The 23,624-nt window shown below is 50.2% G+C and overlaps 2 protein-coding genes across 2 annotated transcripts; both read left to right on the top strand.

Annotated features, from left to right (window-relative positions):
* The first annotated feature begins 446 nt into the window (after positions 1-446).
* On the top strand, positions 447-14,694 carry LOC149284159 (eukaryotic translation initiation factor 4 gamma 3-like). The gene is made up of 30 exons (XM_089497102.1): positions 447-476; positions 2,316-2,495; positions 2,660-2,768; positions 3,674-3,783; positions 3,990-4,109; positions 5,425-5,533; positions 5,697-6,473; positions 6,891-6,979; positions 7,315-7,522; positions 7,670-7,851; positions 8,215-8,334; positions 8,641-8,814; positions 8,890-9,087; positions 9,421-9,567; positions 9,754-9,990; positions 10,142-10,246; positions 10,336-10,468; positions 10,561-10,655; positions 10,831-10,924; positions 11,112-11,226; positions 11,330-11,564; positions 11,961-12,071; positions 12,392-12,564; positions 12,705-12,830; positions 12,949-13,030; positions 13,560-13,658; positions 13,764-13,910; positions 14,115-14,196; positions 14,281-14,427; positions 14,513-14,694. Exons 1-30 carry the CDS (start codon positions 447-449, stop codon positions 14,692-14,694), a joined length of 4,716 nt encoding a protein of 1,571 aa, XP_089353228.1.
* Positions 14,695-15,453: 759 nt separating this feature from the next.
* On the top strand, positions 15,454-21,841 carry LOC149284158 (heterochromatin protein 1-binding protein 3-like). The gene is made up of 12 exons (XM_089497101.1): positions 15,454-15,466; positions 18,131-18,229; positions 18,354-18,513; positions 18,726-18,885; positions 19,159-19,302; positions 19,593-19,673; positions 19,844-20,001; positions 20,410-20,500; positions 20,586-20,730; positions 21,022-21,133; positions 21,239-21,319; positions 21,565-21,841. The coding sequence occupies exons 1-12, from the start codon at positions 15,454-15,456 to the stop codon at positions 21,839-21,841; spliced, it is 1,521 nt and encodes a 506-aa protein (XP_089353227.1).
* Positions 21,842-23,624: the final 1,783 nt, after the last annotated feature.

Below are 23,624 nucleotides of genomic sequence, written 5' to 3'. Positions count from 1 at the left end.
CTCATTAGTCTGCCTATCGGAGAGACGAGGAAAGAGATGAGTCATTCTGCCTGCCGACGGCTTCCTGCTTCAGCACTACACGGCGGCTTTACTTAACATGTTTACTTTACATGTGCTGCCGGAGGCTGCCCGGTGCCGTGTTTAACCCCTGAAACAAAATGCTTGAGCTTCAGACTTTAAGATCTCTGATGAGTTTTTTACTGATAACCGGCTGCATTGAGACTTCTGCAGAAGACGTTTGCTGGTGTGCAGTTTCCCAAACTCTCTGTTAATGATCCTCTTGTTACGCGCCCCATAGCCCGCGCCCCACTCTCGTTACCCACACTCACTGTTGCCAAACACCACAGCATCCACTCACAATCTTTTTGTGTAACACACAGGCTTCGTACGTCTCTGGACAGAATGCTGCGGCGCCCACGCTGGTCTATCCTCAGCCTCCGCAGACAATGAGCACGCAGCCTCAGACCCGCTCTCCGGTAAGAGCCATTTTCCTTCAATAGCCATGAAATGCTGTGTGTGTCGGAGGAGAGGGTGTGTTTCGGGTGTCCTCACAATCCAGGCTAACAGACTGACTCCCAATACAACAAATCTGGCACCTGGCTGAGCCTGGGCTGCGTTCTGGGACAATACAACAAATCTGACAACGTCGTGTATAGAAGCGGCACGGCGGCCGCGCTCCGGGAGGGTATAGAAGTGGCACAGTGGGCGTGATCAGGTGGGGTATAGAAATAGTCACTGAATCGCGATTCCTAAACACGTCTAATTTTGAGCACTGAGAGTTCAGGGACGTGAGTGCTCACTCGCTCTGTGACCTTGTGCTGGGCCGCTTGCTGTACTATGTATACACAGCGCTGGGAAAAGCGGCTTTTCTGTGGTCTGTCTGATGGTTCTCATCTGATTCCGAGCCCTCAGATCTCACGCTCACCCCGTTCTGTCTGCCCTCGTATCTCAGCCGTGCTTGGAGTGTTTGTGGTTAACTGTCCGTGGGCACCATATTTGTGTTGCGATTCTACTCTCTGTGCCTCTCCTATTGTGATCGTCTTTCTTGCTCCTTCCTGTAGTTTGCCGCTGGACCTCGGCCAACACATCACCAGGTAACGTGCTTTCTGTGGCCCTCTGTCTCTGCCCTTAGTCCTTCCTTGTCTCATGTGGGCTTATGTCGCCCCGCTGTTGGTGGCTAACACTGTTTGCTAAGTGTCAAAAAAGCCAGAGGGCAGCCACGGCCGTCAGACAGTTATTTACTATAAATGCAGAATGAACGTATTCCGAAAGTATATCGACTCATGAATGATTTCTGTCAATCTGGCATCCTACAGGGTAAAGACATTTTCCCGATACCTGTGGTGGCCCTCTGGCCCTCACACTTGTCCCTGTTGAAGGTCTGAATGGTGTACATGTTTGGAAAAACAAGGCAGCCACCCCTGGGTAGAGCCTGCCGGGCCGGCCGGTGTCGGGAGTCTGCAGAATGCAGTCCTGGATCACAGGCGCCTGCAGCAGAATCTTCCTCTTCACGCTGCGGCTGCATGTGATGCTAAAGTTTAACAAACAGGGAAATCCTGTAAGGGGATTGGAAACATTTAAAGGAATGCGTCACCGGGGAGGAAATACGGTTTTGCTGCTGCCTGGTTTTCCTTGCTGTTCGCCTGCTCTGTGTCATAACCCTTATTGCTTCCTCACTGGTGAGATCTGCAGAGTGTTTCACAGAGTTGTTGTTTCTCATCCTGTCTGCGTTAGGGACTGTTTCGGGCCAGATAACTATAGTGTGTGAGGTTGTTGTGTCTTCTACTGATCTTTGTGTGTCTTTCATTGGCTTCCCCTTCTCTGCTGCTCTGATTTCATTCTCCAAGGGAGGATTCAGACCCATCCAGGTAATTGACAGAGGGCCGTATGTATACTTTACATCCCACAGGTTACCACAGGCATCCACTGGGAGTCCCATAGCAGCAGTCACAAGGCCCTTGGTGTGTCCCCTATAGCACAGGACTGGCAGGGTTTCTCGCGATGGTTGGGCTTATTTGTTGTTTTTAATGATAGATGAATGACGAGGCAGTCCTGTCAGAAGTCGCTTGTCTTGATGACTCGACTCAAGCCAAGGTGTTTTATATGAAATGAGTTCTGCTGAGTGTCTTGAGGATGCAGCCGTTAGCTGTTGGGGTGGGGGGGTAGACACTTGGGTATGAGTGGAATTCGTCATTTGGCCTGTTCCTTGTGTGCGAGAGCAGGCTGTTATACCCCGAGCTATGTACTTCCAGCAGCAAGACATGGGTGCCCGCGGGTCCAGAACCGCGTGTAATGTTACTTCTTCTCGTGTACAGTTTTTTCAGAGGCCGCAGATACAGCCTCCCCGTGCAGCCATTCAGAACAGCAATCCTTCCATCCGACCGGGAGCACAGACGCCGACGGCCGTTTATCAAGCCAACCAGCACATCATGATGGTCAACCATCTGCCAATGCCATATGCAATGCCGCAGGGTCCGCAGTACTGTCTACCGCCGGTAACAGCCAGCTGTGTGATGCGCTGTAATGTCTCAATGGTCTACAAGTTGTAAAGTTTATATATATATATAGAGAGAGAGAGAGAAAGAGAGCTGGACGAGTTATACACAGTCTTTATTCTGGCCTGGGAACCTGCATAGTAAACTGCTGTTTTCTCTTCTAGTACCGACACGGAGCTCCTCCGTACGTGGGACCCCCCCAGCAGTATCCGGTACAGCCTCCCAGTCCATTCTACCCGGGCCCTGGCTCTGGGGAGTTCACTAATCCCTACGGTAAGAACGACGTCCCGGATCTATAGATTAATGCAGATTAGTGAGAGTTAAACCTGTTATTTGCTCGCTTTATTCTCTGGCTGTGGTTTGTGGCCCCGTGGCCCGCGCAGTGCCCTATTTGCTGGAATCATACTTTGGTTTCCTCGTCTGCACGTGGTTTCTGCTGAGGCAGCAGAGCTGGGATGATCTGCAGTGCAGCCTTCGAGAGCGCTGCCGAGCTGTTTAATTCCCTGCAGACGGCAGCGCTGGGGGTTTAAATCCGGAATAAAATCACTGCCCCAAACTGGGCAATAAAAATCACTGCCCCAAACTGGGCAATAAAAATCACTGCCCCAAACTGGGCAATAAAAATCACTGCCCCAAAATGGGCAATAAAAATCACTGCCCCAAACTGGGCAATAAACTAGAAATAACATTTCCTGTAGACTGCCTTCGTACCGCGTGTCCTTTACATATAGGGCATCGCTTACCGCAGCGGTGGGAATCCGTTGGGTCCGGTGACCCTGTAGGGACCCCGCTTGTCAGGATATCATGTTTAGGTGACAAGTGACCCGATCAGTATAGGCACCAGCAGAACCATTTCAGAGGTTTCAGGATGTGCCCAACTCTTAAAGGGTATTCTGTAAAATAATATACCCCATAATATAATATAAATGGGGTTGATCCTTTGCGTGATTGGCTAATTGGTTCATCGCTGTCTCCCATTGGTGGTGCTTCTTGGCTTTTTTGATACACCAGGAGCGAAGGCCACGGGTAACATTTGGGGGTATTTTTTATACATTTTATTACCTCCTCCTAGTATAGTGTGGACTCTTGAGAATATGGCGTTGGTTCGTAGGCCGTACCTGGTACCCAAACCTTTCGCATTAATGAACGTGGGTGATTTGAGTTACTTTGCGTTGCAGGAACAGCGTTCTACCCGAGTCAGCCCGTGTACCAGTCAGCGCCCATCATAGTGCCTCCGCAGCAGCAGCAGCAGCAGCCTCCACCTCCCGCCAAGAGAGAGAAGAAGACGGTAAAGGAATTTGCCTCCTTCCTTAATCATAGAATTGCAGGTTGGACTTTATAGCCGTGCTTTGCCTTCCAGAGAAGTATGCTAAACGGTGTGAGTAACGCGGGCGGGGAGATATGCGTTATAAAGCACAATAAAGAGAGCTGCAGGGTTTGATGCGTCGTTAGATGTCCGTCAGCTTGTCAGACCCTCTCTGTCTGTCTTTCTAGATCCGAATAAGAGATCCCAACCAGGGAGGAAAAGACATCACAGAGGAAATCATGTCTGGGGGCAGCCGGAACCCAACGCCGCCTATCCTGCGACCCAGTTCTACACCAACACCACCTCAGGTGAGTGTACAGCACCTGTCTGTGGCGTCAGCCGGCCGTCTACCTGAAGTGCATCCGTTATGTTATCTCCTAGGACAGGGATTTTTGGCAAAGATGACTTGTGTTTTATGAGATTTCCTGAGCTCTCTGAAGAGCTCCCGGTCTCACCGACTTTGGTTTTTTGGTCGACTTTGCGTTGTCTCGCGGTGACCGCGGTCCTAAGCCTGCGCTACAGACACTTCTCCCTGGTTGTGTCCTGCTGTATACGTAGCTTGCGAGGCCAGAGTCCCAGGACTTGATCTGATGAACCTGAGCTTCGTGGACTCGGTCGCTACAGCATGCGTCGTGTTCCATGCGGAGTCCGTGCCGGATGAGTCTGTTCCCAGCTCCTTATGACAGGCGCAGGAGTAGTTTTATTCCCGTCCTCCATTGTTGGGTTATGTCTGTATTCCTGACGAGATGCCTTCTTATTAGCTGCTGTCTCTTTCTAGGAATCTCATGTCTGCCTCGCGTGCGTCTCATGAGTCAGCATCTTCTTTTTACTGCCCACGCGTGTCACTCCCGGTTCTGTAGTGTGACTTTTGCAACACGGAATGTTCTTTACACGGCTGTCCAGTCAGTGTATGTGATTTCAGGGCCTTGGTGGCATTTAGCGCGTTTCGTCCTGACAGAAGGGGCCTGGAGACTGCCAGTAACGTAGTGTTTTCTTCATAAGCCGGTGGAAGATTGTTAAAATACCTTAAATGCCGGTTAAGACGTCTGCCGGTGATTAAAAGAGATGTTTTCCTGGTGACGGGGCGCTTCGGTCTGCAGTTAAGCTTGTTCTGTGATTTATTGCCCTGACTCCTCGTGGTGTAATCTGCAAACACCTGCCCAACCGGTCAGATCTCCAGCGAATCCCCCGCATTAAACGCGATGTTGGGGGCCGGCTCTGGGAACCGCGCAGATCTTCTTGTTATTTCTAGTGATTGTCGCTCCTCGGTAGGGCCGTCGCGGGGTCAGACATTGTTTGGTTTTTTTAACACTGTGTCAGGGACGCGTGTTCGGGGTACCAGGGCAACGGTAGGACTTGTGGGCAGAAAAAGAGTTCTTTTTAATGTCTGTTTTTGTCTTTTTTCCTACTTGTTTCCTCCCTCCCTTTTCCCATTTTATTTATTTTTATTGGACAATGCTTTAACCCCTTTTTTTTTTTTTTTTTTGCCGCTATATCTGTTGCCTGCTTTAAACCCCTTTCCTCTGTCCTCTTCTTTTTGCCCACATGACTTTTTTGTCCCACCTTTACCAGCTTTTCTGTTCGCGCTCTCATTATCACCCTCTTTTGTACTTCAAATCCCAGCAGCTGCCTAGCCACGTTCCAGAGCACAGTCCGGGGATCTTTGGGACTGTGGAAAGCTTCCATCTCAGCGCCAGCATTCCCGCGACCGCTGCCAGGGAGCCCAAAACAGGTCAGTGCCCGGCAGTGCATGCCGAAAACTATGCTGAGGCCAGAGCTTCACAAAGCGCTTCCATACCAGTCGAGAAACCCTGTTGGGCATAACAGTAACGGGGGTACGAGGCAGCCTTGCTTTTAAAAAGAGTGTAATGTTTTTTGTGTCTTTTTTTTTTAAGAGGAGAAGCCAAAACCAGATCCTGTATTAAAGTCTTCTCCTCCCCCGTGCGTTCGGCCTGAGGTTGGAGACACCAGGAAGCGTAGCGGAACGGAGCAGCTGATGGATGAGACTGAGCTCGCGCACGCAGCATGCCTCTTGCCGCTTGTAGCAGCAGCTCCAGTTGCAGCGCCCGGCTCTCCGGCATTTCCCTGTCTTCTGGAGGACACTAGTGAAAGTGACAGCGCGCTGGAGGAGGGAGGTTCTCCGGCCATGGAAATTCACCCGGATGCCACCGCAGATGAGATTGAGGAGGACCTATGCAAGGATCGTCTGGGGCTGCCGGTGCCCTCTGACATTCTAGCGACTGCAACCACTTTGACTGCTCAGGAAATAAATGGCATAAGCTATGAAGTGACTACAATGGACGATATATTGGGGGGAAAGATGATGGGGGACATGGTCTCACCAGAAGTGCCAGAGTTGGCTTCACCATCTCCCACGGACATTGAATCCCCTTCAAACGTGCCTATCTCTTCCCCAGCGCTCTCGGTCTCGCCGCAGCCAGAGTCTCCTCCACCTCCTCTCATAGCTGCTCTCTGTACCACTAAAACCTCTCCTCCTGCTGCCGGTCTCCCACACGTGGGCCAGGAGGACGTAGAAGAGGATCTGGACTCCAGAACTTCCATCATAGATAGTGCAGAAGGCTTCACAAACACAGGACCGTTGGAAGCAGAGACTGAGCTTGAGTGTAGCGTGAAACTTCTGAGCTTCACCTCAAGAGAAAGCCCAGTGGAAGGTAGGCAGAGCTCCCTGTCCATGGTGCCACTTGCCAATCCATTAGCCTCCAATAGCCGCCTCCAGATGTCTTTATTAATCACGATAAAGGTAGAATTTTACCACTGAATAAAAAAGGGAATTTGGTAAATGTAATATGTCTGAAGAACCAGATCTGCTTTTTAGAATGTCAGCCGTCACATGTAACGTGCTGTAAATGAAGCGTACGCCAGAGTTAGAGGTTCATATCGTGTCACAGACTGCCGCCCGTCCCTGATATTACTGAGAGTTCTGAGCGTTTCTATCTCTGTAGTGTTATAAAAATACCTACTTTTTACAGCAAATTGCTTTTCTGCTCCGAGGGTTTTGTCTCTGCATCTAGGAAATTGTTGGTTAACGACATGAATATTATAGTAAATACATGAAAATGTGCTTGTAGCCCACACAGTGGCAGCTGCACCAAAGACGAGGCATAAACCCAAAGATGGAGGCCCAGACGTGGAAGAGACATTACAGCCAGAGGAAGAGGCAAGTAGGGGCCGGGCCCTGTGGGCACGTTCTCTGGGTGAGTAGCTGAGTCACGGCCACATGCCCTGAGCTAACGTTCTATTCTGGCCGCGTTACACGGAGCTGCCAGACTTAGTCTGACGAGTCACATGACCCGGACACCGATCCGGACTATGTGTCCATGGGATAGCGGCGCGGTTGTGCAGTCAGGACTGTCATCTTGCTAGGGCACTCAATTAGTTGCTAAATGTAGATTCTGTTTCACGTGGCAGCCTTGTGAGTGGTTTATTTCTGGGTCCTGTTACAAAGCCGTGTCTACTGGCCACATTATCCTGATTGCGCGACTTGTTCTGTAGCCACAGGATAAAGACGATGTGTTAGAGGACAGGCCCGCACAGCTCGAGCAGGTGAGCGTCACCAGTCCATACCTTATCATTGCCAAATCGCTGGAGGAGAACGGTGAGGCCGAGCCCGTGCGCAATGGGACAGATTCTGTGTCTGAGTGCGAAGCGGCGGACGTCCCGTTGGGACCGGCAGAGGGTATAACGTTCCCCTATAAACCAGGTAGTGTGTGGAATTCTAACATATCAAAGTGTTTTGATTATTAACCATTTGCCAACTGTGAGGATATTGGCTCCCAACCATACATTTAGATGACAAATTTGGGGGCTGTTTTAACATCTTCACTATGCACCCCTTTGCTCTGTACAGGAGGCCTAGCCGAGAAGCCCTCTGAAACGCAGCCGGATGCCGTGCCGGTGCCACTTGCCACCGAGCAGTCTGAGGGGAAGAGACAGTACGACCGGGACTTTCTGCTGGGCTTTCAGTTCATGCCGGCCTGTGTTCAGAAGCCGGAGGGCCTTCCCCCCATCAGCGATGTGGTCCTGGACAAAGTAAGGAGCGAGGGAGGTGATGTCTGTGCGCTCTCATGTGCGGGATGTTGGGAGCGCATATTACTGGGGTTATTCATTCTGATCATCCACAGATTGGGTGTCATGGGACAACTGAGTTTTGGCCACTAGCTTTTTATCTTCAGCTCTTCTTAAAGCCGTGCTGTATGTGAAATGTCACACAAGTCTGTTGGCTGCCTCTTCTGTGGCCACGGAATCCTTGTCGTGGCTTTGTTTGTCGTACGGAGAGATGCATTGGATGTGACCACAGTGTGTGCGATAGTTTAACAAAGAGTGACATCTTGTTAGACATAATCCTTTGCACCGTTTATTCTAGAACCTAACGCAGTGCTCTCCCATACGCAGATCAATCAGCCAAAACTACCCTTAAGGACCCTGGATACCCGAATGTTGCAAAGGGGGCCAGATTTTACCCCTGCCTATGCTGATTTTGGGCGGCCAGCACCAGGAGGTCGAGGGGTACCTGTAAGTATGTGCAGTGTGTTCCAGATTGTTTGTGTATACAAGGCCCTGTTGGGTTTACTTCTAAAGTATGTTCTGCCTGTTTCTGGGGCTTAGTTGGACGATCTCCCGGTTCAGTCATGGGCAGGACTGTTTGATCCATACAGATTCAACATCACCTGTTCACAAGGCTCCATAAAGCTTTGCGTTATCTCTGTAGGCGTAGTCTGTGGGGCCGTGTACCCCGTAAATGGAAGCTCTGATCTAGTGCTCAGTGCCATCAAACATACAGTATGCTTCTCATTTAACGCTCTGCCTTTCTTTCTCTAGTTACTGAATGTAGGCCCAAGGCGCTCGCAGCCAGGCCAGCGGCGGGAGCCCAGGAAGATTATCATGAACATTTCTGTAACAGATGATGTCCATCTGAAGAAATCCGAGAATGCCTGGAAGCCCAGTGTGAAGAGAGACAGTATGCCCGACGACCCAGAAAACCTCAAAACTCAGGCAAGTTCCGGCACAGACGGCTGCATGTTGAGCTGCATCCCGAATGCGTAGCTGAGCTTTCCGTTCTGTCCCCAGGCTCTCTTCCGTAAGGTCCGGAGCATCCTAAACAAACTGACACCGCAAATGTTCAACCAGTTAATGAAGCAGGTGACCGACCTCACAGTGGACACAGAGGAGAGGCTTAAAGGGGTCATCGATCTCGTCTTTGAGAAAGCAATTGATGAGCCCGGCTTCTCGGTGGCGTATGCCAACATGTGCCGATGCCTTGCCACAGTAAGCATGACTGGATGCAGAGCTAGTTTGGAGTTGGGTTGCTCATGGGAGTCTCGCTTCTTTTCCTAGCGGTATATTTTTACTTGTTAAGCACAAAGAGATGTACCTAGCGCTTTAATGCCAGTTAGCTACACTATAGACAGCAAGTAGCAGTATTCATACAGACTGATGCTTTGGCGCAGGAGGTCCCTGCGTTCCATGTCTAACTCCAGAAAATTAATCTTTATTTCTGCTCTAGTTTATAGTGAAAGATGAAATGTGGCTTTCATGTTGTGTGGCTGTTGCTGCTGGGTCACGCTGATATGGTCACATACAGTCTTCATTCCCCCACAGCTAAAAGTGCCGATGGCCGACAAGCCCGGAAGCTCTGTAAATTTCCGTAAGCTGCTATTGAATCGATGCCAGAAGGAGTTTGAGAAAGACAAAGCCGATGACGACGTCTTCGAGAAAAAGCAAAAGGATCTGGAATTAGCTAAAACTGTACGTAACCGTTTCAACGATGCCGGAGGGGGTTGATCTGAAAAGGAGGGTTGGGGTGAAGTCTTCTTCCTCATTCCCGCTTTCCTGAGCACTGGAAAGCCGATAGTTCTGGGTGTTTCAGTTGCCCCTGTTTCTGGCTGGTCACATTGTGAACCTTGCCCCATAACTGTTCTGTCCTGTCTTCAGCCAGAGGAAAAGTCACGACTTCAAGATGAGCTGGAGGAAGCCAAGGACAAAGCCCGACGGAGGTCCATTGGGAACATAAAGTTTATCGGGGAGCTTTTCAAGCTGAAGATGTTAACTGAAGCCATCATGCACGACTGCGTAGTAAAGTTACTCAAAAACCACGATGAAGAATCCCTGGAGTGTTTGTGCCGGCTACTCACGACCATCGGCAAGGATCTAGACTTTGAGAAAGCCAAGGTGAGGAAATAAATGCAAACCAGCCGTTCATTGACATCCGTGTGTCAGCAAAAACAGATGGATGCGCGGGGTAAACACTGAAGGGGATTTAGGTTTCCAGGCATTTGGTCTTCTTGTTGTTTTAGTATCAAAGTTTCTGTGTGTTTTTCAGCCGCGCATGGACCAGTATTTTCATCAGATGGGGAAGATCGTAAAAGAACGAAAGACGTCGTCAAGGATACGCTTTATGCTGCAAGATGTAATAGACCTTAGAATGGTGGGTGCCCTGTAGGTGTTGTGTCTGGTTCTTACTGAAAGGGTTTCTTCACTACAATCTGCATTTTAAAATATTTTGCAATTCAATAGTGCAACTGGGTGTCCCGCAGAGCAGACCAGGGGCCCAAAACCATAGAGCAGATTCATAAAGAGGCCAAGATTGAGGAGCAGGAGGAGCAGCGGAAAGTCCAGCAGCTAATGACCAAAGAGAAGCGAAGACCAGGTGAGGGTCAGCGGCCGACTTGCTCGGTGTCTACCTCTCGCCTGTTCGGTAAGTAGGCTGCTGTGTTCACAGGCTGTGTTTGTCCCCAGCAGGGGTTCAGAGAGTGGAGGAAGGCGGCTGGAACACTGTGCAAGGGGCAAAAAACAACCGTGTGTTGGACCCGTCCAAGTTTCTGAAAATCACAAAGGTAGGCATGGGGAGGGTCCCAGATCCCCTTCTGGTGTTTCATTGTATGTTTCTGAGTGTAACACATTGTTGTGGTCCCATGAGAAATAGCCTGGTGCGGTGTTTGCTGAGATAGGTCCTGCTCGTACAACGAGTAAATCTTTGTAACATCCTTGTGTCTTGTGTTTTCCGTAAAGCCCACTATAGATGAGAAGATTCAGCTCGTGCCGAAGGCTCAGCCTGGCAGCTGGGGAAAGGGAAGCAGCGGAGGAGCAAAGGTCAGCGAGACGGGTAAGGAAATGAGCTGCTGCTGAGCTTCACCGCGTCTGGTTAAACCTTTGCCGGGACGGATGGTCCAGAGGCTTTGCTGCCTGGCAGTGATAGGCTGTATGTGGCGCTCTGTGCCAAGATTTGTGTATTAAGCCATGTTATGTCAGGTTCATCCGCCGCTATTAAGCAGCGCTTTCTGCCTCTCCAGAATCCTTGCGGCCGGGGGCCCCGAGCCTAAACAGATTCTCTGCTCTTCAGCAATCTGTATCGCCAACCTCAGCCCCTGGGAGCGTGGAACTAGATCCCCGCAGGACTTTGACCAGGTAATGGAGTGTCTGGCTCTCACAAACGGATTTGGCCAGAGGGCCCCTCCGGTCTGGTGCCAGACATGTTAACGGACGGTTTATTCTTGGCTTTATTGTGCAGCCGAGGAAGCGCTGGCCGAGAGAAGAATGACAAGCCAACAGTATCAACTGCTACGCGGCCCGGCAATTTCATCCGGGGCAGCAGCAGCAAAGAGTTAATAGACAGTCAAGAAGAGCTGAGAAGAGAAACGCTCCAGACTGTGAAGCAGCTGATGAGCAGCGCGGAGCTGGAAAAGAACCCAGCAGCCGAGCGTAGAAACAAAGACCCAGGTGAGAAGCCCCGGCAGGGCTCGCCGGTGTCCGTATCTCCGCTGGAACGCAGGTGCGTCACAGAGCGGCTTCTAGTAACACTTCACACCAACACCAATTTAACAAAGCCTACAGTTTAGGGTGTGAATATAAACCGGAGAATGGACAGAGCTGTGATCAGAACATTCAGTTAAGAGTTAGACATCACTCTGTTTTTAGCAGCTGTAAGGCAAATGTTTAATCCATGAAGAGAGATGTTCATTAAGTGATCCTTTTGCTGGTTACGTGTAACGTGGCAGAGATAAGGTTATCACCTTTCTAGTAACTCCGCGGCAGTGAACACGATGGATATTATGTAACTGGCTGTCGGGGGCCGGATAGGTGCATCTCTGTGACTGAATGTCTGACGCATCTCCCCAGCAGCTAAGTCTGAACCTCCTGAGCCTGATAAATCCGAGACTCCAGACCCGGACAAGTCTCCCCCGTCAGAGGAAGAGATGGAGCGGAAGTGCAGAGCCATCATCGACGAGTTTCTCCATATTAATGACTTCAAGGTAAGGCTTCCCTTATGGGGAAGGGTAGAGAACCCGTCCGGATTTCTGCCCCGTTGCCTGTCCGATGTATTAGAACGCTGCGGTGTTGTGTTCACCAACATTGCCAGGCAGAGTCACTCGAATGTAGGTGTGGAGGTCGGGCACCTTGTGCTGCGTGTAGCGGTCGGGCGCCATAGGCCCCGTGTGCGTGTAGCGGTCAGGCACCGTACGCCCCATATGCGTGTAGCGGTCGGGCACGGTACGCCCCGTGAGCGTGTTCTCCCCTTGCCATCAGCATGTGTCACTGGTGAAGTCCTTGTCATTGTTTCCTGTGACTCCAGGAAGCCATGCAGTGCGTGGAGGAGCTCCGGGCCACTGGCATGCTTTCAGTATTTGTGAGGGTTGGTGTGGAGTCCACCCTAGAACGGAGTCAAATCACAAGGGATCACATGGGGCATCTCCTGTACCAGCTGGTGCAGTCGGGCAAACTCGGCAAACAGCACTTCTTCACAGGGTGAGTAAATGTCCCCTTGCCTCCTCCTCTGGGCCCGTCCTCTGCGGTTCCTTGGTGTTCTCCTGCTCCTGGTGGGCCCTGTTTCTTAGCTCGGGGTCCGTCCTGGGTAAGTAACCTGATCATGTTGCGTCTCCTCCCAGTTTTTCCGAGACTCTGGAGCTGGCGGATGATATGGCCATCGATATCCCGCACATCTGGCTGTACCTGGCGGAGCTGGTGACCCCCGTGTTAAAAGAAGGCGGCATCTCTCTGAGAGAGCTGATAGTGTGAGTGGCGGAGATTGGTTGGGCTGTTACTTGATGCTGAAAACCTTTCTACAAATTATCAGGTTTACATTTTCTGCAGAAAATTTTGTAATAATCTGTGTTTTTTTCTTCTTTGCAGAGAGTTTGGCAAAGCCCTGGAGCCTGCGGGACGCAGCGGGGTCTTGTTGGCTGAAATCTTGCACATTCTATGCAAACAAATGGTATGTGGCAGACTGCGCATGGAACCTCTCCCCAGTGACAGGTCAGGTTGGCAGATCCGTTGTAACCCCCTCTCTGTACAACCCACTCAAGGAAATCGAGCTAAGCACAGGAGACAGAGAGGAGAGAGACTAGAATGTTCTCTGGGCAGGTTCTAAGCTATGAGAGTGCCAGCATGTGTTCCGAAGGGCACCGAGGGCATTTATCATCAATATCAGAAAATCGATAAACTTCCGGGCGGTTTTTAGTAATAATTTAGGGGAGAAAGGTAAAGAGGCTTGTGCTACCCGCTACATCGAAATAAACATCCTATAGCTCGAGACACAGCAGGTCCTGTGGGGTAAGTGGCCGACCTGCCCTCAATCACCGGATCTGCGTGCTCCGTGTACAGATACGGCTAGAAGTGATCCCATGCAGCACTCTGTAACGCGCGCTGTTTGTGGAACCTCCCTTTTTATCCGTGTTCACTGTGCGGTTTGTAACCGTTGGCTGAGTGGCTTTTACATGGCTGAACCCGTTCCTCTCTTTCAGAGCCATAAGAAAGTGGCCACTTTGTGGAGAGAAACTGGCTTAAAGTGGAAGGACATTCTGCCTGAAGGCCAGGATGTTCCGAGCTTTGTCAGCGAGAAGGTGAGGGTATATTCATTACTTGTTGCCCTTTATACTGTATATTTACCCTTTCATGGTCACAGTTATAACGTACCGCTCCACGTCTGTTCTTCGTTGTGTTGCCAGAACTTAGAATTCACGTTGGCCGACGGCTCCGGCCCATCGGAAAACCTGTCCAAGAAGGAGGTGTCGGCAGAGGAGCTGAGTCAGCGTCTGGAGCAGCTCGTTATAGAAGATAAAGCAAACGATGAACAAATTTTTGACTGGGTAGAGGTGAGATGTGGAACTGGATTCATGTTTAATGGTGTTTCCCACAGAGAGAATTTCTCCCCGGGTTACCGTATTCTGTACGGGTTAGTAAAGGATGTCTGTGCTACTCTATGGTCAGTTATATAGACTCCTCTCTGCCACCTGCTGGCCAGTCTGCCATGCACTCCTGCAGCAGCTGGGGCTGCACTCAACTTATTTCCCTTTCAGGCCAACCTAGATGAATGCCAGATGAGTTCACCTACATTCCTTAGAGCTTTAACGACCGCGGTGTGCAAAGCGGCCATTCTAGGTGAGTGTGACTGATTTAGGGGCTTAATGTGAAGAGTGGGTGTCCGTGGGTCTCACATGCAGCGCTCCCTCCTCTCTCTCGCAGGGGACTGTTCTTCCTGCCGTGTGGACACTACCTTTCTGAAGCAGAGGGTTCCGGTTTTGTTGAAATACATGGACTCTGATACGGAGAGGGAACTACAAGCACTTTATGCACTACAAGCATTGATAGTAAAACTTGATCAGCCTCCCAGTAAGTGTTGGGGGGTTATTTTGGGGTGACACTTGTCAGCCCGCTGTAGCTGCTGGCCTTTCTCATCGCCCGTCTCTTTCTGCAGATTTATTGCGCATGTTTTTCGATTGCCTCTATGATGAGGAGGTCATTTCAGAGGATGCCTTCTACAAGTGGGAGAGCAGCAAAGATCCCGCGGAGCAGAACGGGAAGGGGGTGGCTCTGAAGTCTGTGACGGCCTTCTTTACGTGGCTGCGAGAGGCAGAGGAGGAGTCAGAGGACAATTAGAAACTTTAATCAAATGACATTATACAGACCCTGCGCGGCCTCTCACAGAAGGCGAGGGCCTCCTTCAGCATCTTTATATACATTTTTTTTTTTTCTTACTGTTTGTTTTTTTTTTTTCTTCTATTCCCGTCTTTGCCAATCAGGGTAAAAGCTGGTAAACACAAGAAAAGGAGAGGGGGGAGTGAAAGAAAAGAGATTGAGGGTCACCGCGGTCAGGGTTGGGAAAGGGCTGTCCGCGCTGGCAGATCATGGAGAAGTGGAGGCTTCAAAAGAACGGGGGAAATAAAACCCCCGCGTGCGGTGGGAAGGCACCTCCACAAACTATTTATATAGGTAAATATTTGTTTTAAATCCCCGCCCACCTTTTATTTTTTTCATTCTTTTTTTTTTTTTTTTTTTTTACAAAAACCAGAATAAAAGACTTGCCCTTAAATAAAAGTACAGATCATTTCAGAAGCAAATAATTTATTACGTACAGACTCTATAAGCCCCTTTTTCCTCCCCTTTAATTTGGGGTCTGTAAGATGCATCTTAGGTGAGTTTGAAGGTTTCTCCCTCACACCGTCTCCCGCCTTTCACATGGAAATGGAGTAATGGTATGACGGTGCGGGAGGTCTTACCGCAATAACTGGAAACGGATTGCTCTGTGCCCCCTTTAAAAGTCCTCTTGCGTCGCTATGGTTAGCTGTAAGTAAATAATGGGTTAATGGATCACAAGTGCTGATCCGCGGTGGCAGGCAGAATAGTAAAGCTCTGGCGATGCCGGTACCGGGTATGTAGCTGAGGCTCTGTGTTGGCGGGAGGTGGCCGCACACTGATGGTTTTCAGCCAAGCACTGTGATGTCATGCGAACCGATTGGCTGCAGCCTGATGCCTATACCCCCCTGCTAAGAGATCCCACCCTTACTCACACTAGGAGCCCCATGGATGTATATCACCATTAACCCTTCAAGCTGTGACAGTGCATTGATTCGCTCACCTTGCTAGAAGTCAAATAATAAAATTGGGGAGGGGCAAAAAGGAGGTACCGATCCATGGTGCGCAAGGGACGAGGTGCAGTCTGTGAAGTGTGGTGGGAGGGGCTTGTCTGCCGGCCCGTGGAGGAGCAGATGCCTGTGATGGCCGCAGGGCTGCTCGTCAGATGCTTTTCTCTTACATTGTATTTCTATTCATTTTAGCCTCTGGTTTCCTATGGAAAAAAAGGCTAATAAAAAATCCCGCACCCTGTGTGTTGTCTGCCGGTTCTTTGTGTCTAAATACAACCTTCGGGTGCCGGGGGGCTTCTCATAATCTGAATGATGTTACCAAAGCCTGCGCTCCGGCGTCTGCGAGGGTTTCTGATGGGCAGGTCTGCTCGGAAGGGGCAGCATGAGTGATTAGTCCAATAAAGGTGTGTGAGGAGACAAGGAGGTTAATGGAGGGGTGAGGAAAGATGGCAGAAGCAGTTCTCCCTGAATTTTTGGAGATACATAGCCGGAGAGGGGGTCCAGAACCGGCGTCCACTTGGTTATGATGCCCTGCTTGGAAACTGGGATCCCTCTGCATTCCAGGACATGAACCGCGCATAGAAACTCAAGCATGCCCGCCTTTCTAGGCACCCCAGGGGGGTTAGCGGCTCGGTGGTGGAACTGCAAAAACCTGCTGGACTCCTCGGGAGGTGGCATGAGGGTCATCTGCGCAGCTTGAGGTCACCCCACCAAGTGCGCTCCGGTACGCCGGACTCGTGAACATTACTCTGCGGTAGCCCAGTGCGGGGTGGACATCGTCTCCGTCACGTCTAGTTGGGGCTCTTTGCTTTTTCCACAATCTGGTGGCGCAAGAACCACCGTAACGGAAGGTCACCGACGAAACATTTAAACAAAATGTCCCAAAAAATGAATGTGTGAGAAAAGAGTCTCCAAACAGAGCTGACCTTCGGAAGAGGGGAAACAACGCAGTTTATGGTAATAAAGGGCTGGACGCCATGCGCAGGTGGAAGAGCTGGTCCCACCTATGAGGAAGCTGCATTGTTTGCTGCAGCCTGCATGGCGTGTGTTACAGTTGCAGTATTTCATGTAATGTGTCACCTTCCTGGGCCTGAGTATATAGGTGGTTCCTAGTTATGTCTTAATGGGGCCCCGCATGCTGTGGCTGGATAACAGCTCCGCTCTGCTCCTCCGTTGCCATGGCAGCGGAAGGGCGAGGCCAACGGTTGCCATGGTGGCGACGTAGGGCACGCACTCCGGGGGACGAGCCATGAAGGGGCGGGGCCTAGGCACGGCGAACGCGAGATAACACGACGGTCAGTAGCTCCGGAGAGCCGAGGTGATTGCGGGGCCCCACGGAGGGCGAGGAACAGGGAAATGGGGTTCCAGGGTTGGGGGCGCAGCTTTAGAGCCAGCCCGGGGGGGGCCTCAGGGCAGCGGCCGCCATGTTTTAGGCCTGCAGAGTTAGCGATACCAGTGGCCTAGGGCTGCCCTTACCCAGCAGGGCCCTTGCTGGGGATGCAGGGGCCCATCGCTACCACGGAGGTGTTCTGAGATTCCCCTGCACACGCGCAATCCCAGCCCATTCTCGGGTCAGCCGAAAGATGCTGCGACCGCTGATAGGCTGCAGAATGAGCAAGGCCCCGCCCCCCCATTGCTGTTTCTTTGTTTTGTGCTTGTCTCGCTCTCCACACGCTGTGCACCCATTGGCTTCTAGAGCTGCGGGTGTGCGCTGATTGGCTGGCGTAACACCTGTTTGGTACAGGTCATTCTACCTCTCACTGACCACTGATTGGGGCAAAACCTACTAACTGTTCACTAGACATGCCTGCCAGCGACAGCCCCTCGTTAACTGCCCCAGACGCCTTCACCGGGGAGCTGCACTGGGGATGCTGGCCTTGCAGGATGTAGTAGTGAGTTGGGACTGGAATCGGGGTGGTAATCAGTTTGCTGTCAGGAATAATCGGGCTTTGTGAATCTGCCAGTTTTGCCCCAGGGCCAAGTGGGGTTATTAGAATAATTGTACCCCTCCCCATCGTCTGTCTGCATTCCTAATCGGACTTTGACTCCATTCCCAGATTGTCCAAAATGCCACATTTAATCCAGAGCAACAAATCCCGGCCAGAGCCTCCGATCTTCGCAGAGAAACTTCTGTGACCCGTGAGGTCACCGTAGTCTGTTCTATGTGAATTCGTAAATCCGCTAGCAAGCGGGGTTACTGCGCCGGGCTCTTTATTCCCGCACCTGAAGTGTGTAATTATATTTTCACGTTGGCCGGAAGAGTTGCGTGGGGTTAATGTTACCCCATGGTTGGCTGGGGATGGTGACTCTTTAATGTAGAATGTGATGGAAGATGGTGTCCACACGTTGGCATTCCCCTGATACCCCAGGAATTTCTTGAGGTTGCTCCGGAGGAATGCATTGGCTGGTTTCCGGATTTCCGGTGACATATCTTTGTTTTCCTGCCCCAGGTCTCGGAGATCCCACCATGCCGATTCGCCGCTCAGTCAATTCATCCAACCAAGAGACGGCACCAAAAAGCCGGCCTGCTGAAAGCGATAAGAAAGCAGGTAACTGCGGAGGGGGGGGGCTGCCGGCCCATATAGGCAGCTGCGTCCAAACCGTGCGTCCATAGTCCAATTAGTTAAAGAACGCTAGCTCACGGTAGATAAAGCGTGTCTGAATCTCTCCCAGAGCCCGACGCCAGTTCTGAGGAATCTGCTTCCACTGGAGAGGAGCAAGAGACCGAAACGCCCCCAGCTACCTCCAGTGAGGCCGAGCTGCCCAAGGAGCAGGAGCAGGAGCCGGCAGAGAAGAAGGATGAAGGGCAGCTAACTGAGCAGAGCAAGAAAGAGTAAGAGGCCTTTGTATTGTTGCACAGGGTGCGGGTGTCCTGGGTGTTGGACGTATCGATGGGATTTATGGTGGACGGTGGTATAAACGGTAACCGGTGAGCGCACCAAAGGATTTATTTAGTCTCCAAGTCCTTTCTTTAGCCTCTCGGTATTCAGAGTTTTGCTAGAACTTCAGTGGCGGATCTTTAATACCCAGTCTTGATTTTAGTAGGGAAAAGGAGCAATCCAAAGAAAAAGAAAAGAAAGTGAAAAAGACCATTCCATCATGGGCAACTCTGTCTGCCAGCCAGCTGGCCCGGGCACAGAAGCAAACACACATGGCTTCCTCTTCTCGTCCCAAGATGGATGCCATTCTTACCGAGGCCATCAAGGTTAGCACTGGAGAGTCCCTGTCGCGGATCTTCCACACAGCTTTGCCTGTACCTGTATAATGCAGAAAAGAAGGTCCCAGTCCAGCAATTGTTTTTTGGGGGGGGGAGTACTTCATTCCTGCACTCAATGCGCCATCTTGGTTTGGCACCATAAATACAGCAGAAGTATTTGCATTGCATCCTTCCCTCGCCATCCCTGCATCCCACCAGAAACCAGCAGGGAACACGACTGACTCGGGAGGTAAGGAGGTCTCATGATTCTGTCTCTTGCAGGCTTGTTTCCAGAAGTCCGGCGCATCTGCAGTTGCAATTCGAAAGTACATTATCAGCAAATACCCTTCCCTGGAGTTAGAAAGGAGAGGGTACCTGCTCAAGCAAGCCCTTAAGAGGGAGCTTCAGAGGGGAATAATTCGCCAGGTGAGCCCTGGGCCCTGCGTTCTGCACTTTTATAAATATTCTTGTGGAACTAATCTGGTATCACATCAGATGCTCACCGATGTGCCAGGTATCCAAGGACGATGCACCACGAGAAGAATTCTGACTGTCTGGCACCGTACGGCAGCCGTTAACGCTCTGCGATTTAGCCAGTGCTGCTCTAGGAGATGGAAGAAAACCCGAGGCGCTGGACACAGCCGTCGCTGGTGGGTTAGGCAGGTGTTGTAGGCTGTGACTATTCGTGATCCATGACGTTAACTCTCTTCCCACAGGTGAAGGGGAAGGGGGCTTCTGGCAGCTTTATGGTCACGTCAAATTCAGGGAAATCGGCCCCCAAAGCCAGAGACAAAAAGGTAAATGAAAGCTAGAATAATATATTTAACTCAAGCTATGTTTTATATATGCCGAGGTTTGGTGCCTTTTCATTCAGAGACCTAATTGTTGCATTAGTCGGAAACAAGACTGTCTCTCAAAGAGTTTTATGTGAGACCTTTGTACATAAACCCGGTTATTCCCATTACAGAAGAGCAGCTCAGCCGTGATAGCGGAACAGGTCAGTGTCAAGCTTGAAGACATCTTGCCGTTGGCTTTTACCCGACTCTGTGAGCCCAAGGAAGCCTCTTACAGTTTGATCAAGAAATACGTGTCTCAGTATTACCCCAAGCTGAAGGCTGACATCAGGTACTGACTGGAAACATGTAAAGGCCGCTGCCGGTCCCTGCACGGTGGGTCGGATCGACATCACCAAATACTATTACGGCCCATTTCTAGTGCACACACGGATGAGGAGCTGTTTGGTTGACCTGTACCCTCTCCTATGTAATGCACACGTTACAGGTTACGCTGTATGTGCAGATTCATTGTCACAGAGGAACCATCCTGTCCTGAGTCGTGGGATTTAATCATACATTCCTCTCAGGGACCTCAATTAGGCAGGATTTTGTGCTGCACGGGGTGGACAATGCCAAATCAGAGCCAGTTTTAGGGTGAAGTACAACCTTTAACTGCCGTGAATGATGGGCAGGGGGTTATAGGCAGACATTATCTGTAGAGCTTCACAGTTTGGCCTCTGTGTCTTTCTCCATACAGGCCCCAGCTCCTGAAGAATGCCCTGCAGAAAGCCGTAGAGAAAGGCCAGCTGGAGCAGATCACCGGAAAGGGAGCTTCCGGTACATTCCAGGTCAGTGAGGCCTGTTTGTTGGTTTAGGTGGCATTTGCTGTTTGGGTTACGTGGCACTCATTTCCTTATTTCTTTTGTGGCACAGCTGAAGCGGGTCCTAAGTGGCGGTCCATTTGAAGACGCCATCCTCTCTGCCATCACAGCCATGAATGAGCCTAAGACCTGCTCCACCACCGCCATTAAGAAATACGTGTTGGAGAACCATCCAGGCGTGAACTCCAGCCTCCAGGGTGAGAGCTGAAGGCATGTGGGCACCTGCATCGGGTGCTGTTTGGGGCCCAGATGCTCTGTTAGAGTTTCTCATTGCAATAAAGTTTTTTAGAATTGTATGTTGTGCATCTCTGGCGACGTCATACACATATCCATATTCACAGAGAGGACATGGCTTCTACAGGGTTCACCGCTCCTGGGAATTTAAATGTTTTGCCCAGTCCTGGATGCGTAAAAGGCTTACTTTGTGTTAATACACACCTGGTGTGACTTTGTGCTTTAAACACCCTTAACATCTTCTTGTTCTTCAGTTCATCTGCTGAAAAGGACTCTGCAGAAGTGTGAGAAGAATGGCTGGTTGGAGCAGATCTCTGGGAAGGGATTCAGCGGTAGCTACCAGCTCTCCTTCCCTTATTACCCCAGGTGAGTTGGTTTTGATGTGCCTGCGCGGATAGGCACATGCTGATATAGACATAAAGAGCTGAGTTTGACATTGTGGTCTTCTCACTGCATATCTTCTCCTGGCAGCCCTTATGTGCTTTTCCCAGAAAAAGCCGAGAAGGAGGATAACGAGTCTGAAGTGGAAGAAGAGCCTCCTCCAAAGCGAAGGTGAGACACGGCTCCATTTACGATCCGACATTTTACCATCACTGTCTCTGAGCTCAAGAGATGGAGTTCTTACCCTGTGATATGGCATGTCCCTTTGTGACTTAATCTTATTCCGGTGATAAATGTCCTTGTGGCCCCTCCACTGCTTGTTGGGTTACTGAAAGGCGTTTAAATATAAATTAAATTTGGACGTTGAATACTGTGATGCGGCTTTACTCGTTTTTGCTTTACATGATTCTCCGCAGGATGCAGAAGAAAGAAGCTCCCCCAAAATCCAGATCCAGAGCCCCTCCCCCCAAACCCAAGAAACCTGCTCCGGCCCCTCGAGGGAAAGCAAAAGCTCCCCCGAAAAAGGCTCCCCAACCACCTCCTCCAAAGGCTAAAAAGGGAAAGCCTGCCCCACCTCCTCCCCCAGCCCCCAAGAAAGCAGCCGGTCGGACCTCCAAGAAACCGGCGCCAGTCAAAAAAGAAAAACCTGTGGCCAAGGCCAGCCCGAGGAAGTCCATGCGCACAAGAAAGTGACCGAACAGCTGTATATACAACACCCCCCCTTCAACGCACAAGAGAAATGGCTCTAGGGGGGAAATTTACAGGAAAAAAACTTTTCTAAGTTTAATGCGTGTCTTCATTTTATCCTTTTCCTATTTGTTTTCTGAAAATGGTGCAACCTTAAGAGTTTTTAGTTTAGATGTAGCTGCTGTGAATCTGCCTGTCCCTGTCTGGCCTCAGACCAAAACCAGCAAATCTCCTGATCATGCTTATCGGCCCATTTCGATAGTTTAATGTCAGTGTTTAAACATTTTTATTTTTTTATATTTGTTGAGCTGAAATTGGCAGTTTTTGGTGGCAGGATTCATGCCGCGTATTATGAGAGAATCTGTTAGTGGCCCATAATCCAAATTAAAGGCTTTTTTTTTGTTTGTAATAATTTGCTTCGTTATTGTGCTCCTGATTATTGCTCCACTGTACTGTTTTGCCTGAGTTGTTATTACTCTCCGATGTAAACGCTGGCACCATTCACTCGGTAGACCATCAGATGGGGCTGCTGCCGGCCGCCCTGTTGCTCGTTCCACGCAGGCCGGGTCAGTCTTCCTCCTGGTCTCCCGCACACCGGTCTGGTTTGCGGTAGAAGGCTGACAAGCGATTAATGCATCTTTTTATGATTTGGTTGGAATCCATGACAGTCCAGAAGAAATGTATCTTGACCTGGGTTCTCTCGTCTGGCTTTTTACGCATTAGCCACTTGCCGCAGCCCCTCTCACTGCTACTAACCCGCGGCGGCGGATCCCTGTAGCACGTTGTACAGAAATTCAAGTAGGAAATGTGTTTCTTTTTTAAGCCAATTGTGTCTATTTTAATTTGCCATTTTGTAAAGATCTGAGTGAGGATAGCAATGTGAACTGATGGATATTCTGTTTGCTACAATAAAAGAACTAGATTCCGCTCGTGAGTGTGTGTGTTACTCGTCATCCTCAGACAACCAATCCTGGCCCTGGGATGGAGGCCGTATAGCAAAGACTGTTAGCGTAATAAAGGTTAGAGAGTACGGATTTCTCCCTGAACCCATCCTCATTTCACTTTAAAGAAAACAAAAATGGATTCCACAAGATGCCATCGCATGGAGACAATAAATGTCATGAAGCGACCCCATGGCTGCGCATGTGTGAGACAAACCCTCCGTCAGGCGTGTTTTATTGGCATTTGACGCCGAACACCTCGTCCACGCAGCCCGCGTCTCTCGGCACTTCTAATAACAATATGACGCATTTACACACTGCAGCTATAGTCCGAGCTATAAATACAGTACAAAGAGAAATGAAGATGAACACGAGGATCATACAGGATCTACTCTCACGTAAAGCCGTGAACCGATTGCCAGAAGCTGTTTCCCCAGATATTGTTTAAGGAAACAGTAGAAAAGACAACTGTGTGATTAGCAAAATATGGAACGGTAACCTGATTACTTACAGTTGTGCGATGCGCTGGGAGTCGGTCCTTCCATAGAGCAGGTAACAATCCAGTGTATCCCAACTGTTGGATTAAAGAGAGGGAATGGAATCAATGAGCCTTGTGTTAAATAAGATGACTTCCCTGCGCTCGCTCCAGAATCCCCTGCCCAACAGTATTGATACTGGCGCTTTTACACTATCCTGGTAGATGCCCCCAAATAAGCACCTATTACTCCACTCGGTCACTTCTCACCCATTATGAATAGGCCCCTCTGATGGTGCCTGGAATGTAAACGCAGTCCTGTATCTGCAGGGTTCAGCTCATAGGCTTGGGCTCAATTAACTTAGTGGTGAGT

The sequence above is a fragment of the Sceloporus occidentalis genome, unplaced genomic scaffold (assembly GCF_023333645.1).
Source record: "Sceloporus occidentalis isolate IW3139 unplaced genomic scaffold, rSceOcc1.0.p SCAF_98, whole genome shotgun sequence".
NCBI lineage: Eukaryota > Metazoa > Chordata > Lepidosauria > Squamata > Phrynosomatidae > Sceloporus > Sceloporus occidentalis.
Note: the sequence above shows the minus strand (reverse complement) of the source record. Positions and strands in the feature narration are given on the sequence as shown.